This window comes from Passer montanus, unplaced genomic scaffold, assembly GCF_014805655.1.
Source record: "Passer montanus isolate IOZ18808 unplaced genomic scaffold, ASM1480565v1 scaffold93, whole genome shotgun sequence".
NCBI classification, from domain to species: Eukaryota; Metazoa; Chordata; class Aves; order Passeriformes; family Passeridae; genus Passer; species Passer montanus.
Window position 1 is genome coordinate 1,816,089 of NW_024374701.1, and position 18,872 is coordinate 1,834,960.

An 18,872-nucleotide genomic window follows, 5' to 3' on the forward strand; every position below is an offset into this window, starting at 1 on the left:
CGCGGTTCCGGGGCGGGCCCGCGCTCCGCCCGGCCCCGGCGGAGCCGCGTCCGGCTGGGCGGGGCCGGCTCGCCATGGCCGGGGAGGGACCGGGACAAGGGCCGGGACAAGGCCTGGGCACCGGGACAGTGCCCCAGCCCGGGCACAGAGCAGGGCACAGGGACAATGCCCAAAGTCTGGGCACAGAGCAGGGTACAGGGACAGTGCCCCAGCCCGGGCACAGAGCAGGGCACAGGGACAGTGCCCCAGCCTGGGCACAGAGCAGGGCACCGGGACAGTGCCCCAGCCTGGGCACAGAGCAGGGCACAGGGACAGTGCCCCAGCCTGGGCACAGAGCAGGGCACAGGGACAGTGCCCCAGGCTGGGCACAGAGCAGGCAATGCAGGGACAGTGCCCCAGCCCGGGCACAGAGCAGGGTACAGGGACAGTGCCCCAGCCTGGGCACAGAGCAGGGTACAGGGACAATGCCCGCAGCCTGGGCACAGAGCAGGGCACAGGGACAGTGCCCCAGCCTGGGCACAGAGCAGGGTACAGGGACAATGCCCACAGCCTGGGCACAGAGCAGGGAACAGGGACAGTGCCCCAGCCTGGGCACAGAGCAGAGGGAACAGGGACAGTGCCCCAGCCTGGGCACAGAGCAGGCAATGCAGGGACAGTGCCCCAGCCTGGGCACAAAGCAGGGCACAGGGACAGTGCCCACAGCCTGGGTACAGAGCAGGGAACAGAGACAATGCCCACAGCCTGGGCACAGAGCAGGCAATGCAGGGACAGTGCTCCAGCCTGGGCACAGAGCAGGGTACAGAGACAATGCCTGCAGCCTGGGCACAGAGCAGGGCACAGGGACAGTGCCCACAGCCTGGGCACAGAGCAGGCAATGCAGGGACAGTGCCCAAAGTCTGGGCACAAAGCAGGGCCCAGGGACAGTGCCAAGCCATGCTGGGAGCCACAGACAGCTCCACGCTGTTACTGACTTCTCAGGGTGGTACAGATCTGATTGACCAGCCCCCAGGGGCCTACAGAAGCTCCAGAGGTCGCTTCCAACCCTATTCTGTTATATATGCATTTACAATGCCAACATATATGCATCCCTATAAAAAACCCCGCACTGAAAAGACTGTCAGCCTTTGAGGTTGCTGTTACAGCCCGTTAAAGAGAAAAAAAGAAGACAAGGTGGTATTGTCCAGGCAGATTTAATAGAGCACAGATTATTTTCTTTCTCCCCTTCTAATGATCAAGTTTTTATATACATTGTATTATAGCAGATTAAAAAATATTACAGAATTGCAATCTGATTTATACAGAGGGGTTACTTAAGCAAACATCTGAAGAGGGTGAAGGAGTTAGAAGCATTCCTGTAATCCCCTCTGTTTTGAGCCACTTCCAAACCAAGAGCACCACGAATTGCTGAAACCGTAGAAGATGACGAGATTTACAGATTTTATTTGCTCAGACTGAGGCAAGGCACAGGTGTGAAACACTCCTGTGTATGTACAAGAAGGAGGCGCGGTGGGAGCTCACTGCGCGGGCAGCGGCTGTGCCATGTGCATGGCCGGGGCCTGCATGGGCCAGCCCTCCTGGTGGTTCTGCAGCAGCCGGTAGAGCTGCTTCAGGTGTGCCACGATGTTGTCCTTGATGTCGGGCGTGGAGATCTGCAGCCGCACGCTGCCGCTGTCAAAGGAGCGCGTGAAGTCCCCGGAGAACATCTCGTAGATCATGCGCGCCACGACGGGGATGACCTGGTGAGGAAGACGTCCCTTTTTTGAGCCTAAAGGCATGTGGAATATCCCCGTTTCTCTGCAGGAGCCCCTGCCCTGGATGCAGACCCTAAAACACACTCACAAACTAACTCTGTTCAGCACACGTCACATTTGTATTTGCTCTCCCAAACCACCATCTCACTGCAGTTTTCCTGGTGTCAGAAGCCACAGCAGGTAAGAACAGGTCTCAGTATCCACGGGAATTGATCCCAAACCAAACAAGGCTGGCACACGTCACCCCAGAGCCCTACCTGCACCACGATCAGCTTCCTCTCCCTGGGCTTTCCATCGGGCCACTCTTCTCCAAAGCAGAAGTAGATCTCGAATGGTGGCTGTTTCTCAATTTGTCCCTTCTGATGGGCAATCAGCTCTAGGAAGAAAAGCAGAGTGCTGCAGGGTTGTCCTCTTTAGGGGAAACACCCATGACATCCCACCTCCTTGCATCACCCCGGCCGTACCTACACAGTGCTCTGCCACCTCTCACACAGTTACAGCTCACTCCTGGCACGTGAGGCGCTTTCTTTAAAAGCCAGGCCCTCTGGTGTCTCTCAGAGCACTACATGAGTGAACAGTGCCCTTCTCCTGCCACACACCCGCTCCCAGCTCCCCTGAAGTCAGTGGCCCTGACCCGCTGTGCACACCTGGTGCACCCAGGCAGAGCCCAGTGCAGACCACCCTTCCCAACAGTGCCATGCCCGCCGTCCAAAGCTGTTTCCCAGAAGCAGAAGTTACCTACCGCTCAGGAATGTTTCCAGACAGAAGAGTTTGACCTTCTTTTGCCTCTCGATCAGGTTTGGGGTGGTGGAGGAGGGGGCACAGGGCCCAGACCAGTAGACCTTGCACTGGCAGAGCCGCACGGCGTAGATGGCGTGGCCGCTGACCTCCAGGATCAGTCCCCTGTCCATAACATCCAGCAGCCGACTCGTGAAGATCTTCTGCCTTTCGTTGGTGATCTGCTCCGTCCCTGGAAACTTGACTTGCTCCAAACTGATGGGCCCAAAGAGCTCCTCCTGGTCTGGCATAGGACCCAGCTCTCCGTAGAAAAGTCTGCAGCCCTGCGGGTTGCTCACGGTCGTTGTGGGTCCGGTCTCCTTTCCTCGATATTCAAACTTGATTTCTAGGTCTGTCACTGAGAGAGAAACCATCAGTGTGGCTTTTCCTGGAGCACCAGCAGCTGGGACACCACGCAAGCCCTGCTGCCCTCGCGGGGATGTTCACACCACACACAATTCTATTCAAACTACACAAGTTCTCCTCACTCACTCACAAACAGCCACAGGAAAAAAGGCAAAAGACTCTTTTCTGTGGGGTTTTGAAGTACAAAGCAGAAGCACTGTTACAAGCCCATGCACGTACTTGGCAGGGAGCTGATCCAGAGCTCGGGGCTGCTGAAGAAGTCGTGCTGCAGCGCCGTTGGGGGCATTTCCATATCCAGAGGTTCATTCTTTGGCCACACAGTTTCAGAGCTGCAGTTCTCTGCACTGGCTGGAGCCATCGGAGAATCTACAAAAGGCAACAACTCTTCAATAAATCAAGATTTTATTTCAAGCATGCGGCAATTTCCAAACAAATACCTTCCCTAATACATCAGTCTGTGCCACCTACCATTGATGTTAAGAAATGGAAATGTCTCTTGAATTGGGACATGCTGAGATTGATTCAATTCTTCCTCCTCTTCATCATCAAGATCATTATCCTTCTCATCCCACGGAGCTGAGCCAGTGGAACCTGCAAACAAGCACATTCTTGTGGGTGGATGATCAGCATGAAACACTGGGAAAGGATCATCTTCATGTTGGATATTAATTTGTGTATTTTTCAAATTTCAGTAAAAAAAGGATAAATCTCATCCATACAACATGCTAATTTCAGTTTAATATATAATTCTAGAAAGCAAAGGTTAAAGTATTGATGAAGTAAAATACAGTATTGCCAATATTAGCCTGTTTAGCAGGAAAACATACAACTGTGTGCAGCTTTTTTAATTTTAGAACTAAAGGATGGTTCAAAGTCCTTTTAGTTACAGTACAGGCTTCACCTGGCAGCTGCAGAGTTAATGCAGAGAGGGAAGGAGCTCCCTTGGACCCACGCCTGCCCAGGAGCCAGCCCGTGTCAGCAAGGCCCTCACCTGGATTAATGATTGATCCCTGCGACTGCGGGATGTCACACACTTCGTAAATTTTAATAGGGTTCATGGGCACCTCCTTGGTGCCATCGTACATCAAATTAAACTCCCGGCTCTTGTTCAGTGCACATCGGAGCTGGGCCTTCCACTTTGCAGGGTCTGGCTCGTCCACTCCTTCCTGGTACTTTCCTGTTTCCACAGCCCATGCCTGGGGACAAAGTACAGGCAGCTCAGTCCAGCCCTCCCCACGGAGCAGCTTTTATCAGAAACCAAACCTCCAAACAAATCCACTGTAAAATCCTTCTCTTGCAGAAGTCTTAGAGCTCTTGTGATAACAAAAAAGGAAATGCCCACTTTAACAGTTTTTCTATTAAAAGAAAGTGGAGAAAAAGGATGTAAATCCAAATTCCAAAAGAATGTTCACAATTCTGGGTTAGAGATTTTGTGGGTCTCAGATTCAACACCAGAAGTAATTTTTGACAGTGAGCCTGTGTAGGAGGAATGGACTCGGTTAAAATGGAGTGGAAGGACAGCCACAGACATCCAGCTGGCCTCTCCCTCTCTCACCCCAAAATCTGATTACTGGTCCAAGATGCCTCCAAGACAAAGGTCAGAAATTCCTCAAAGGAGTGCAGGGAGTTACAGTGAATCCCTTGGGATAAGAATATTAGGGACAGCAGCGATGAGTGCTTGTGATGAGCTTGTGGTGGACCTCTTAAGACTTATGTAACAGCATTTCATGGTTTGCTGCCAAGAACAAGCCAGTGACCACATCCCAGCCTGAGCACATGAAGCCAAGAGCAGTCATCTTCCAGAGACCAAGGATCACACAGCACCCAGCCTGGGGTGGTGGGAAAGGGTTAAAGAACTCAACACCATCCCAGGCAGTGCCAAGCTTGGCATCCAGGTGCACAAAGTGGCTTTTCTGAGGTCAGATAAATAAAATGTGCCTGCAAACAGCTCCCGAGATGCCCGACCAGCTCCCAGGCCAACAATCCAGCCCTTTGTCTCTGCTCCAGGGCCGTGGGACGCCCGAGCTCCCGCTGCCTCACCTTGAAGATGGTGTTCTCCTCCTCGTGCTGGGGGCTGTGCCGAGTGGCGTGTTTCCAGGGGATCTGGAAGCGCTTGGCCTCGCGGTTCAGCCAGATCAGCCCGGGGTACATCCCGCTGTCCACCTGGGCCACCAGCCACGGCTTCAGGCGCACCCGCCGCGGGTGGAGGGCCATGCTCTGCAGGGGTGACAGCAGAGCCACTGCTAGAGGTTACCTCAGCCTCATTTGCTTCAAAGAAACGGAATTCATTGAACGAGAAAGGGCCCTGTGCTGTGCAACTGCTGTTGTGTTTATGGTACTGCACCCTGAGAGCACCAACTCGGATTCAGCCGGGTGACTCCTCTGCCAGGGAGAGTCACACACACGTCCCTAAGGGGGACAGAGCTGCCACAGGGACAGCAGCTCACGTTCAGAGTCACACACACGTCCCTAAGGGGGACAGAGCTGCCACAGGGACAGCAGCTCACGTTCAGAGTCACACACATGTCCCTAAGGGGGACAGAGCTGCCACAGGGACAGCAGCTCACGTTCAGTGTTCCAGAGTGTGTTATTTGTGCTCAACCAGCACACGGAGCCGAGCCCTGAGCAGAGCTGGGCTGCAAACCCCGAGCAGCAGATAAAGACACAAACAAGCCGCAGCAAGAACAGGCAGCAGAGTTTCCAAAGGCTCCACGCACACCTTGGAGAAGGGGCTGATCTGATCTCTGCTCCTTCAGATCTCTGCTCCTCTCAGAGACACACTGAGGAGAAACTGGCCCCGACTGAGAGGCTTCAACTGAGGCTCAGGGGCCAGGCTGAGGCACAGGGGCTGCTCTGCCCCAGCCACAGACTCTGAAAGTCATTTTATGACTTTTCCATGAATGCCCTGAATGCAGCATAATCACTGGCAAACAGCAGTGACCTGTAATAACCAGGATGTTTATCCAGAAGGACATGAACTGCAGGTCTGCCTGCACTGCTGCTAAAAATCGACTGCTGTTTACTTAATGTTTTTGTTAAGTAGCCTTGTGCCGCTCACACAACTGCAGCCAGCCAACAATATTTTCCTTGTGTAGAACAAAGCCAAACAAACAAAATTAACGCGTGTCCTTCACTAAGAAGAGGCAACATTCAGTATCTTTAGATTTTGGGAGGGGATTTCTGTACTATGCATGTGCTCAGAGGTGCATCTCCCATATTCCTTTGTAAATCCTGAAACAGAGGTGAGAAATTACAAATATTCCCATTAATAAAGCAGTCACAGGACAAGTAAAACCTTTGCCATAAGCCCTGAATATTGCTGGAGGAGTTGCAAAATGTGTCTGGTAGCAGAGATGGAGAAGATTAAAAAAAAATCCCATCCAAGAACTAGTCTAGGAACAGGTTTTATTTGTTCAAATACCTGCAGATCCCATTCAGAGGCAAGCGCTCACACAAAATTAATCCAAACGCAACTCAGTTTATCTGTTTATCTTTTCTGCAAAGAAAACGTTCAGCTTCAACTGCAAACCATTTTTAAATAATAGTTTGAAAATGTGTGGGCACATTACCAGACTGTTTCCCAGGAGCTGCAAAGGATCAGGAAGCAATCATCAAAATTATTTTATTGTTCCTGAAACTCTGCTGTGTTGGCTCTCCATGTTGAAAATGCTGTCAGAATTAAATCTTCAGAAGCGTCCAGTTAATCCTGGACTTGGAATTGAGATCAAAATCAGGCACTGATTCCTCTTGAAAGGGAAAAAAAAGTGACATTTTGAGGAATCCTTAGCACGGCTGCTTTCCAGCATCTCTTTTACACTGAACATTACAAGCAGGCCCTGCTAACAACGTGTGATGTGCACACAGGTTTGCAAGACAGAGTAAATTCAAACCCCCAGAAAAGGGGGGATTTGTGGCCCTGTCACAGCAGAGGGGTCGGGTGACAGGGTGGGAGCTGGCAGGGATTGTCCCCGGCCGCAGACAGCGTCTGTCAGCGCTCCACACTACAATGCTTTATGACCTTCTATCACCACGGCCTTGTTGACACAATAACTGAGAGCAAATCAACTTGAATCCCATTGCTGGGCTCAGACGGTGAGTCAGCCTCTCCCAGCCTTCAACTTCGATCCGCTGGGTTCCTCCAATGCCAGACACCCGGGGAATGCCTGTGACATTGCCGGCTCTGCCAGGGCAGAGGCTCCTCCTGCACAGAGCCAGCTCCCCGGATTCCCACTCCATCGGGGTGCTGGGGAGGGATAATTAGCACATCCCTGTGCTGCTAATGCATCTCTGGTCAGTGATGTAATTACTGCCTGTACCCTAATTATTAGTATTTCTCCTTGGAGACATTCAGCCCTACAAGAAGCACTCCAAGTCAGGAAGGAGCAGACAGCCTGCAGCCACTGCCCAGAGGGCTGCAGAGGAGTGACCAAGGCCAGGACAGCCCCGGTGAGGTCCCAGACAGTCCAACAGCACCCAGAGCACCAGGAAAACCATCCCGGAGCCCAACTCAGCTTTGCTGCACAATCCAGATATACTCAGTGTTCTGCTCCACCTCGTCCATTAAAGCCTCTGAAGATGGAAGGATGTTCTCGGGGTTCTCAGCTGCAAACCCACAGACCCCTCTCCTTTCTTTGCTGTATTATCCTGGATTTCATGGACCTGTATTCATTTTTTCAAAGGACCTCCCCTCTGCAGAGAAACAGGCTGCATTTCCATCTGATGCTGAATCACCTCCCTAACCAGGAACCTGGGGCTCCCACATTTCTGAGCTCTATACATCTCCTGCCTCCCACCAGCCCTGCTGTCCCCGAAACATCTCAACACGATCAACTCTTTGAATTCCCAGTTTGCACACCCCAGTCTAGCCACCTCAGCCCCCAGCACGGCCAGGCTGCCCTGAAATTGGAAGGGGCCCGAGTTGTTTCACAAACCGTGGGGATTTGGGGTGTTACAGCTGGGATCAGAAGACTGCAGGGGGTGGGGGGAACACCCCAGCCTTGCCCTAACTTTAGGCCTCGCTTTCCACCGGCCGGGAAGGCGCAGCCCGGGGGGCAAGGAGCGCTAAATCGGCATTTCCAGCGGGCTGTGCCCTCCCGGCTGCGCCCGGACCCGCACGGCGCCCCCGCACCGCCGCCCTTCCCCCGGGGCCGGGCGCTGCAGCCTCCAGACCCCGCACGGAGCCCGCAGTGCCCCGGGCCCCGCAGTGCCCGGAGCCCCGCTCCGCACCGGCCCCGCAGTGCCCCGGGTCCCGCACCGGCCCCGCTCCGCCCGGAGCCCCACGCGGGACGGGGCCGCGCCCGGCGCCTCCCGGTCCGGGCAGCTCCGGGGCCGGGGCCGTCCGATCCCCGCGCGCCTCACCCCGTCCGTCTGTCCGTCTGTCTGTCCGTCCTCTGCCCCCTCACCTGCCCCTCTCACCTGCCCCGCCTCACCTGCGCCTGCCCCTCTCACCTGGCCCGGCCCCTCTCACCTGCCCCTCTCACCTGGCCCGGCCTGCCCCTCACCTGCCCAGGTGCGCTCCGTGCCGCCCGTCCCGTCCCGTCCCGTCCCGTCCCGCAGATCCCCGGACCCCGCACGGGGACCCGGGCCGAGCGGAGCTCCCCGCACCCCCGCCCTTCTGCCGCGGCCTTTTTCCCGTCAAATGGAATATTTAGGAAACTTCCAAACGGGATTTTTTTTCCCCCTGGTAAATGGAGTGTTTAGGAAAAGAAGTTTGCTTTTGAAGCAGGGTATCTTTGCCTTTTAAATGGAGTATTTTGGGAAGAAAGCATTAAGTTCCTGGGCTTTTTCGCGGTTCAAAGCATACTCAGCTGAGTCATAGAACCACGGAATGATTAAGGCTGGAAAAGACCTCGAAGATCATCGAGTCCAAACATTAACCCAGCCCTGCCGGGTCCGCCACCAAACCGTGTCCCTCGGCAGCACATCCGCAGGCTTTGGAGCACTTCCAGCGACGCTGGCTCCCTGCTTCCCCGGGCAGCCCGTTCCCATGCTTGTCCATCCTTTCAGTGAAGAAATTCTCCCAAATATCCAACCTAAACCTCCCCCAGCACAACCTAAGGACGTTTGCTCTTGTCCCACATCCATCCATCCGTATAAATCCATATCCAGGCAATGATAACACAGGATGGAGCCAAACCCTAAAGGCAGCTCTGATTAAATCCACAGGCAGTTTTTTCTCTGAAAAGCATAAAAACGTCCCTGTTCCCTGGCTCCATTCCCGCTCTGGGTCACACCTACCCCTGGCAAGGGGCTCAGCAGCTTCTCCCTGGTCCCTCCGCAGCCTCCTGCCCTCCAGCCTCGCGTCTTATTTATTTTCCTCGTAGGTGGAGAAGTGTGACTCAGTGGTGAATCCTGGTTTCAAGGATCATACAATGCTTCACCTTTCAGTTTCAATGAACCAGAAAAAAAAATTGGGATTTTCCCTTCTCCTTCTCACCACGAACACTGTGGAAAACGCTGAACCCTGACTTTGGGCAGGCTGATTACACCCACAGCTCAGTCCCCAGCCAAGAGATTGGAACTGGACAAAATGTTGGAGATATTCACACAGAGACAAAACAATTCACCCTTTTTCTGGGCAAGAAAACCTTTCTGGCAGTAAGCAGAATAGCAGATGTGGCACTCCGGGGTCAGCACTCCCTGTGCTGGGTGAGATGGGTTTCCTTAGTGGTACCTGACCATTCCTGAGGTGTAAATCAAGGGACAGCAGCTCCTGGAGCAAAACACCCCTGGTATTCTGCTGTGTAAAGCACACAGTGGTAGGAAATTTTGGGAGCAGCCAGGAAGAGACACAGGCAGATATTGGGCTGAACTCCAGGCCAGGCTCTGAAGGATCTTTGATCTCTCCTCAGACAGGCCAGCACAAAAGCTCCCTGCATTCCTGCTGCCCACACCCCTGTCCCACAGGGAAAGGTCAGGATGCTCTGGGCTGGCTGTGGCTGTGGCTGGCTGCAGGGCAGCTGAGCAGGGGACAGCAGTGCAGGGGACAGCAGTGCAGGGGACAGCAGTGCTGGGAGCTGAGCAGGGGACAGCAGCACTGCTGCTGCTCACCCTCCTGCTGCCCAGGCTGCCTGGGCAGGGCTGGCAGTGCCTGGGCAGGGTTTTGCCCCTCCTGGCCCCACTGGAAGGACTCTCAAGGGGTCCTCAGGCAGGTCAGGGCTGGGCGGTTTAAAAAACGGAGCAAAGTGACAGAGCAGCCGGGTGAGGATGCTGAGCCTGGGAGCTCCAGCCTGGGAGAAGGGCCCAGTCCTGCCGGCAGTGGCCCTGCAGCTGTGCCAGCACCCTGCTGCCTGTGCCACAGCCTCTGCTGCCTTCCCAGCACCGACTCAGATGCCAAACGAGTGACTGTGCCCAGCCCTCTGCAGGCGTTGGTGGTTTTTTCCCTGCTGAGTTTCTAGCAGCGCGTGCTGAGGCGTGTGGCAGCACGCTGGGGCAGGCAGCTGACGGGAGAGGAGCTGCACATCTTTTTCCATGCTCTTGGCTGGGAAACTCCAGAGCTCTGGAGCTGCAGAGGTGATGATCCAGGGACAGCTCATGAGGCAGGATGTGCAGCCAGGTGTTACCTGTCTGTACCTGGTCACCCAAAGTGTTCACCGTGACACACAGAGCCTTGATCCTGCTCCTTCAGGCACAAACAGTTTTCTAGAAATTATTATTTTTATTTTTACTTCTCTCTGCCTATTTTTACCTCTATCTGCATTTTTTAAATCAAATGAAGAGATCTTTTGGCTGATAAGCTGTACTTTATGAAGTGAGGTACACTGAGAGACAGCAGCTCTTCCAGTGCAGTCTGCAGAGCACATGGAGGATGTGCAGAGGAATTCTCATACCAGCAGCTACGGGATTTACTTTATTTCAGTGCCAAATTAATATCACTATTTTATCAACACGATTGTTTGTCGTGATACCTGCAACAGCAGCAGCTGGGCTTTGTACTCCAGGTCTCTTGCAGCCCTTTGTTCCCAGCTGGAGAAGATTGCAGTCATCAAAACAAAAAGGAACCATTTTCTCTCCTGGGAACAGATCACCAGGTTCCCATAAGGCAAAACAAAATTATGCAATGAGTCAAGACAATGTCCTGGGCAAGTGGAGTCTTGCAGTGTGCTCTCAGCACTCACATTCCAGCAGGCAGCTCCGTGCAGGAGAGCAGCACGGAATGGTGGAGAGCTTCACCCCAGCACATCCAAACACCCCAGCACATCCCAAATCCCCCAGCACATCCCTGGCCTCGCCAGCCAAGATAATCCCCAAAATGATATAAAATCAGTTATAAACCCGACCTTGCCTGGGTATCCTCACATGTAAAATGGTAAAGTTGTGTTATAATCCTGAAAATCTGTGTATAAATATAAATATAAATACAAAAGGAGAGCAGCACGGAATGGTGGAGAGCTTCACCCCAGCACATCCCAAACCCCCCCAGCACATCCCCAAACCCCAGCACATCCCTGGCCTCGCCAGCCAAGATAATCCCCAAAATGATATAAAATCAGTTATAAACCCGACCTTGCCTGGGTATCCTCACATGTAAAATGGTAAAGTTGTGTTATAATCCTGAAAATCTGTGTATAAATATAAATATAAATACAAAAATAAAAATATATAAAAATATAAATACAAATACGTTTATAAATAAAATATAAATATAAATAAAAAATATAAATATAAATATAAATATAAATATAAATATAAATATAAATATAAATATAAATATAAATATAAATATAAATATAAATATAAATACAAATATAAATATAAATATAAATATAAATATAAATATAAATACACACACACAGTACCAGTGCTGGGTCATGTGCAGGTGTGAGTGGATTCAGAGCAAACCCCACTCTGACAGTGCAGCATGAATTGCTCTACTGCTCTGCAACATCAAATTCAAATTTCAGCCTGGTTCTTAACCAGAATTCTTCCATGAGAGAGGCTCTTCCTACCAAACCAACACCAAAAAAAGTTCCAAAAAATGAGCAGCTTAAATCCATCTGGGCCTCGGCGTTCAGGATGAGAGAATGCACGGTTTCCTATTAATGCTGCTCCAATCCTCTTAATGGAGATCTCGGGCTGGCTTGGGCACATTTATAGCTCAGGTCATTCCTCCCCCTGACACAGATAATGCTGGGCTCAGAGCCGTGGGGCTGCTGAGGAGGAGCAAGGGCTGTGTGTGCTGGGAGGAAGGCTCGGTGCAGCTGAGCAGGAGCCCCGAGCTGCACCTTGGGTCTGCCACCAAACCAGAAACGAGCTCCAGGGGGAGGGAGAGCAGGGGATTCCATGGACACAAGGAGGGGAAGGGGATAAGGAGAATATGCCCTGAAAATCTGGAATAAACAACTGCTGCTCTCTTTAGCTCAAAGCTTGAAGATGGAGATGTGGCAGTGAGAGGAAGGTGTGTGGATCTAGGTGCCTTCACTCAGTCTCACAGCCTCAGCAGGCATTCCATTAATTGAATCCATCAGCAGGTTTGCTGTGGAAGTGTTTGTTTTCTCAGCATTCCCCCTCTGTAGCTGCTGTTTTTCCTGTGCCCCATCTCACTGAAGCACTGAGCAGCCCCCACAGGCAGGTAACACAAGCCAGCACCACAAAGATTCATGTTCCTTCCCTCATAATCCCTTTTTTCCCCTAGAAAACCCTACAGGACGGGGAATGGGGCTGTGAGTTGTGTGTGCAGGAACCTCTGCTCCCACATTCTTTGACAGGGAGCTATTAATGAGCAGAAAGACCCTGAGCCCCTGGAGTTTGCTCCTAAATAGGGCACAGCTCGGAACATCTGAAGGTCTCTGGGGCTCATGGGTGGGAATCTCCTAATGATCTTTAGTTATTTTTATCTGTGCCCAGTGCTCAGTGCTGCGGGGCACAGGAGCCACTCGGAGATCTCCTGGGGAGGGCACGGAGCTGCCAGCCCTGGGCAGGGGCGGAGGAACAGAAAATAAAGTGCAAAAAAGGGAAGGTGGCACAGCCAGAACACCAGAGAAAGGCACGGGACAGCCAGAAGACAAACAAAGGACTTGGGCAGGGTTTTTCTTCTTTTCCTTCTGTTTTTAACCCTGCTTTCCAAAGGAAAATGGGACAGCAGTTCACCAACGCTGAAGGGGAGCAAGGGGAGATTGATGTTGCAGAGCTGCAGGAATGGTATAAGAAATTTGTGGTGGAATGTCCCAGTGGGACCCTCTTCATGCACGAGTTCAAGCGGTTCTTCGGGGTCCAGGACAACCAGGAGGCAGCAGAGTATGTGGAGAACATGTTCAGGGCTTTTGACAAGAATGGGGTAAGTGATTAGTTATTTTTATATTTTATATATTTATATAGAAGAATATATATTTATATATTATGTATATTATATATGATATATAATATATATTATATTCTATATAGTAAATATATGATATATATAACATATAATATATTATATATGTTATATATGTTATATATATTAGATATTATATATATAATATATATTATATGTATACTATATTATATGATATATATAATGTATATAATATATAAAATATATTATATATTATATATTATATATAGATAATGTATTATATGTATATAATATATTATATATGTTATATATATAACGAGGGACCAGCGAGGGCAGGAGAAGGAGCACAGGCTGGCCTGGATTTATCTCCTCAAATCTCCACCTAAATTAAGGTCAGAATGTCCCCTTAAGGGACTAAGGGTGGATTAAAAAGTCGAAACTTAGGCTGTCACACTTTGAGGCCCTCAAATAGCCAAGGCTCCCACATGGCAAAAATCTTTCTCTGTAGAGGTAGAGGGGGAATTACAGTGCAGGAAAATCCTTCTCAGGCTTGTTCTGGTTGAGAAGTGTCTGTATCAGGTACCAGCAGGTGGTCTGTAATAAAATACTGATTTTAGCTTTTCTTTCCAAAAGCAGAGGGATGCTGAACGATTCAGACATGCTGGCTCTGATTCCCTTTGCCATATTTGTCATTTTTCACTGGGGAAAGCGGGGTTTGTGGTTTAGGCTCAGCCCCTGCACCCTGCACTGCTGCTCGGGCAGCCTGGCATGCTTTGGGCTCCCGGCTGCCCTGGCTGAGCAGCACTTGCCAAAGGCTGCAATTATTCTTTCCTGATCATATTCCAGCTGTGGGGATGTTTGTTCCTGTGTCAGTTCAGGAAAAGGGGGCTCAGGTTGTTCATCTCTGATCAACTCATCTCCCTCAAGCTCCCTTTGAAGACAGGGTCAGAATCTCATGGAAGGGGCACCAAAAGTCAGCTTGTGAGACAGGATTTTAACAGGCCATGGGAGATGTTGGCAGGTCAGGCGTGTCCCAGAATTCCAAGTTGTAAAAAACCAAATTCCTGCAATAAATGAAAGGTTCAGGTGCCAGATTCCATCCTGAAATCTGTGGGGGAATGGTAGCAGAGGAAACTGTGCATAAAAGATGAAGTCCCACTCCAGATTTGCAGGAGTTTCCCTCCCAGGACAGGGGCTCTGTTTTAAGGGCTGCTGGTGCGTGCAGGATGGGGAGGAGGAGCCCAGCCCGGCTGCACAGGGTGTGGCTGTGCCTGCTGCAGGTCCTGCGCTGCTGCAAACCCTGCTCAGAGCGCCAGGCAGGCACCTGCCCCCCGCGCTGCCCCTCTGGCAGTTCAACCCAGGCTTTCTGGCAGCTGTAAAGCGCTTTTCCATCACCTTCCTGCCCAGCCAAGTGTCACCCAGCTGCTTTTCCACCCACCACCTTCCTGCCCAGCCAAGTGTCACCAGCCACTGTTTGTGTGTTGCCACAGGACAACACCATTGATTTCCTGGAGTATGTGGCTGCCTTGAACCTGGTTTTGAGGGGGAAGCTGGAGCACAAGCTGAGGTGGACGTTCAAGGTGTACGACAAGGATGGCAACGGCTGCATAGACAAACCCGAGCTGCTGGAAATCGTGGAGGTGAGCGGGCATTGCCCAATCCCTTCTTTCAGCAACCCCTGCTCTTTGGCAACGTCCTGAGGTGGATGGGTTTGTGTAAGCAGGTTTCGGGGATGCTGTGGGGCTGAGCACGAGTCCCTGGGCTCCTGCCTGAGCTGAGGCTCTGCTCATCCCCCAGCTGAGCTCAGGGAAGGGCAGTGCCAGGCTGTGCCCTCCCTGCAGGGTCCCTGGCCAGGAAGGTGAGCAGCTGGTCACCTGCAGCAGCAGCAGGTGGGAAAGCAGGGCAGCCTGTCTGGGCCACCTCCCATCACAGTTTTGAGGTCAGCCAGGAACTGCCCAGAACTGTGAGGCCGCTGCTAATCCTCTCTCTGGGAAGACTTGAGGCAAAAGCCTTCAACCTAAGCAGGAAAGGGAGCCACGGGCAGGTGGAGCCACGGGGGGAGCAGGTAAAGTCTGATCCTTTCCCGTGGCAAAGGGGAGCAGAGACTGTGGGTAAATATGAGCTGAGGCAGGCTTGGTCTGCAGCCTGGACAGGCTGGGTCACTGCAGCCTGCCTGGCTTGGGGGACAGCACAAACTCACCCCCCAGGCCTGTGATTCTGCCCTTCTGTGACACTCTGCTTTGTCCTCTGCAAAGCAGCCCCGAGGTCTGAGCAGAGTGCAAGGAGAGCAGAGGGCAGCAGCTTCAGAGCAAATGAGGTTAATTAACGTGCAGCCCGTGCAGGCGTGAGGCTCCACTGCAGACCTGAGCTGCTGAGGGGCAGATCCTTCCAGAAGGGTTAAACCTGTGGAAGAGACCTTCGCATCCACGGGTGCAGCAGGGCTCAGTGCTTCCCCTTTCCCAGCCTTCTGCTCATTGGGGAGCTGCTTTCAGTCTATCTACAGGCTGAAGAAGGTGTGCTGGTCGGAGGTGGAGGACAGGACCCCGCTGCTGACACCAGAGGAGGTGGTGGACAGGATATTTCAGCTGGTGGATGAGAACGGGGATGGTGAGTGAAGCACAGGCTGCATTCCTGCCTGCTGGGAGCTCACCTGAGCTCACCTGGCCAGAGATCACCTGGCTCTGCTGTGTTCCTCACAACGGGCAGCTGGGCTCGGTTCTGCTCTGTCCCACTGAGCCAAAAGTGCTTGGTGGAACAGGGTGAAATCCTTATCGTTGTTATTTTAATGTAAAACACGGAGGAGTCTCTGCTGGGCAGTTTTGGTGAGATCCCATCCTCTGGCAGCCCCAGCAGGCACAGGGCAGGTCCTGTCCCAGCACAAGGAGCTGGGTGAAGAGGCTGCTTCCAGTGGGACTGGGACCTGCAGGACCTGACCGGGTCCTGGCAGGGTCTGGGTGAGCCCCTGCAGCACCCGGAGTGTCCCGTGGGGATGGGGCAGGGGGGAGGCAGCGTTTGATCCGACACTGGGGTGGGATCCTGCCTCCTCCTCCTCTCTGAGCTGCCCTGCTGTCACCCACAGGGCAGCTGTCCCTCGATGAGTTCATCGACGGAGCCAGGAAGGACAAGTGGGTGATGAAGATGTTGCAAATGGACGTGAACCCCGGGGGATGGATCATTGAGCAGAGGAGAAAGAGTGCTTTGTTCTGAGAGAGGCGGCTGTGGCACAGCTGAAAGGTGATGCTGAGCCCCAAGCGTGATCCTCCCTCTAGCCTGGTAACGACTTTCCTTTTTAATTCCACCTCAGCATCCCGATGAAAACCTGAGTTGTTTCAGCAGCCGTCTCTGATGTAAAACCCCGAGCACTGCTGGTACCCAGGGACTGTTTCTGGCCCATGAATAACCCTTGCTGTGTACACAATTCTGTGTTTGCCAGCTCTGCTTTTTGGTTACACCCCAAGGAACAAAGTTCTGGTGGCTTCCTGCACAGATCTGAGCAGGGTTTGGGCTGGGCAGTGAGGGATGGAGCCAGTGGTGCTGTGTCAGTGCAGACTGTGCTGGCAAGGCTCGCTCCTGCCCTTTCAGCACCCAGAGCAGCACAGGGTGGTGGATGGATGCTCAGGGGGGCTCTGGGTGTGTTTTATAGCATTTACTGCTGCTGGTGTCCAAGATAAAACCACCAGAAATGAGAATTGGATCAGAGCAGTGGCCAGGACAGCACACAGAGCTGGGGGAAACATCCTCAGGGCTGGGCAGGAGCAGCAGCAGCTCCTTCCTCCCCCTCTGGGGGCCAGAGGCTGCTCCTGCCTGCCCCGAGGCCTGGGGGCTGGGAGGTGCTGGCTGCTGGCACTTCCCAGCCCCTGTCAGAGCACAGAACACAGGCGTGACCCTTCCAGCCCCTGGTTCTCGGGAGCTTCACTAGAACAGCTTTTCCTGCCCTGGGAAGAGCGGTGAGCCCAGGAGCTGTCACTGCACTGGGGAGAGTTCGGTGTGGGAGCAGAGATGGGGAAGAGCTGAGCTGTGCTTGGCAGTGTCTGTGCCATGGAGGATTTGTGCTGCTCCACTGGCAGGACCAGAACCAGAAATCATCGATGGTTTGGGTTGGGAGGAACCTGGAAACTTCTCCATTTCCAATCCCCCTGCTCTGGGCAGGGATGCCACATCAGATTGCTCCAAGCCCTGTCCAAACTGGCCTTGAAAAGTGACAAAATTTCCAGTACAGTGGTTTTACACTGCACTTAGTTTAGCCCCAGACTGCAGATTCAGAATTTACACAAGTTGCAGGCTGAGCTCTGCTGTCCTCACCCGTGTTTCTACACAGATGTATGTGGGAAAAGAATTCGGGTTGAATCAATGTTTTGGTTCACCTTTATTGGATTTACTGTTTCATTCCAAAGAAAACCCCCCAGGAAAACAACATGAGCTTGTCTGTTCCATTTTCATTTTCCTCTGGGATCAGTGGGCCAGGTCATACCAATGAAACGATTTACAACCCCTTTTTTGTGGCCTTTAATTAGGACTGCAGTTGCTGTCATTAGCTGATTAGCGTGCTGGTTTGTGGTCTTGTCAGTTTTCCCAGTGTTTGAATTCCACGGGGAAGTGCTCAGGATTAGACACAATCAGTGCTGGGGTTCAGATCGTGCACATTTCCACTTGGAAATAGCCTTTCTATGAGTTCTCTGCAAACACGAGCAGTCTGTGCTGTGCTGACTTATCAGAGCTGATTAGGCTTGTGCTTCTGCTGCTCCGAGGCAGCCGGGCAAAGCTCTCTCTGGTCAATAGTTTATCAGCTCCAGGTCTGAAAGAAAAATCTGACTTCTGACTTGAGAGCCTGCATGAAAACATTCACATTAATTGATTTTCCAGCTTGTGAAAAACTGTTTTCATTGGAGGCTCCAAACCTCTAAGAATTCCTTGCATTTCAGCATCTCAACCCCTGCTGCCTGCACGGATTTAGAGAGGCTGTTTAGTTCACAGAATTGTGTTTTGCTGCTTCACTGAAATGCTTCCAATGCTCCAGTTCTGCTCACCGGGTCAGCCCAGGCTCTGCGGGGGCTGCTCGGGGACCCCAGGCCAGCAGCCCTCCCCTGGTGAGCACTTGTACAGACCTCGGTAGGAGTTTTGTAAAACACGACTTGAATAAAGACAGATTTATTAAAAGCTTCGTTTCCCAGTATCTGCTTGTTAATTAGGTGAAGAGCTGTGTCAGACCTGGCTGAAACTGTAGCCTGTGAGTGTGATCTATTGAATTTAGGGGAGGAGCTGGTGAGCAGCAGGGTAAGACAGAGATAAGGAGAGATGACGATGCTGTTGCAGAGCAGGGAAGGAGCCTCTTGTGTTTAACTTCCGTGTGATGACAGCAAAAACCTGAGTGTAATAAAAAAAAAAAAGGCAAAAAAAAAAGAGCAATGTTTCTCAAGGGAACTGGAAGCAGGAGGTTAAGATGAAGTGGGTGAGTGCTGCCATCGGGTGCCCCCAGTGCAGGACAGAGCTGAGGGTCCCAGTCCTGGGGCCTGGGCAGGTGGGATGGGGGTGCAGGGCTGTGTTTGTGTCACAGCTGGCAGAAGCCGTGGAAAACTGTTCCTCTTATCAATTGTGTAATCTCTGGTCGAGCAATGGCCCCGGCGCTATTTTAGAGCCCTGATCTCTGGCAGCTCCTCCAGCACTCGCAGCAGGCTGTTGATGTCAGCGCTTGCACAATCCCC

At 52.2% G+C, this 18,872-nt stretch overlaps 2 protein-coding genes across 3 annotated transcripts; one reads left to right on the plus strand and one right to left on the minus strand.

Annotated features, from left to right (window-relative positions):
• Window positions 1–1,174: 1,174 nt before the first annotated feature.
• On the minus strand, window positions 1,175–8,278 carry IRF6 (interferon regulatory factor 6). Its single transcript, XM_039695947.1, has 8 exons — window positions 8,253–8,278; window positions 4,935–5,111; window positions 3,886–4,090; window positions 3,363–3,485; window positions 3,114–3,260; window positions 2,494–2,886; window positions 2,009–2,127; window positions 1,175–1,736 (listed from the first exon to the last, which is right to left on the minus strand). The coding sequence occupies exons 2-8, from the start codon at window positions 5,106–5,108 to the stop codon at window positions 1,515–1,517; spliced, it is 1,383 nt and encodes a 460-aa protein (XP_039551881.1). The 5' UTR covers window positions 5,109–5,111; window positions 8,253–8,278; the 3' UTR covers window positions 1,175–1,514.
• A 4,485-nt stretch (window positions 8,279–12,763) lies between these two features.
• On the plus strand, window positions 12,764–18,570 carry GUCA1B (guanylate cyclase activator 1B). 2 transcript variants are annotated; one of them, XM_039695879.1, is made up of 5 exons: window positions 12,764–13,170; window positions 14,661–14,810; window positions 15,663–15,777; window positions 16,250–16,404; window positions 18,093–18,570. In XM_039695879.1, exons 1-4 carry the CDS (start codon window positions 12,967–12,969, stop codon window positions 16,375–16,377), a joined length of 597 nt encoding a protein of 198 aa, XP_039551813.1. In that variant the 5' UTR covers window positions 12,764–12,966; the 3' UTR covers window positions 16,378–16,404; window positions 18,093–18,570. The 2 variants fall into 2 exon arrangements, with proteins under 2 accessions (XP_039551813.1, XP_039551812.1); XM_039695878.1 differs by having other exon boundaries at window positions 16,250–18,570.
• Window positions 18,571–18,872: the final 302 nt, after the last annotated feature.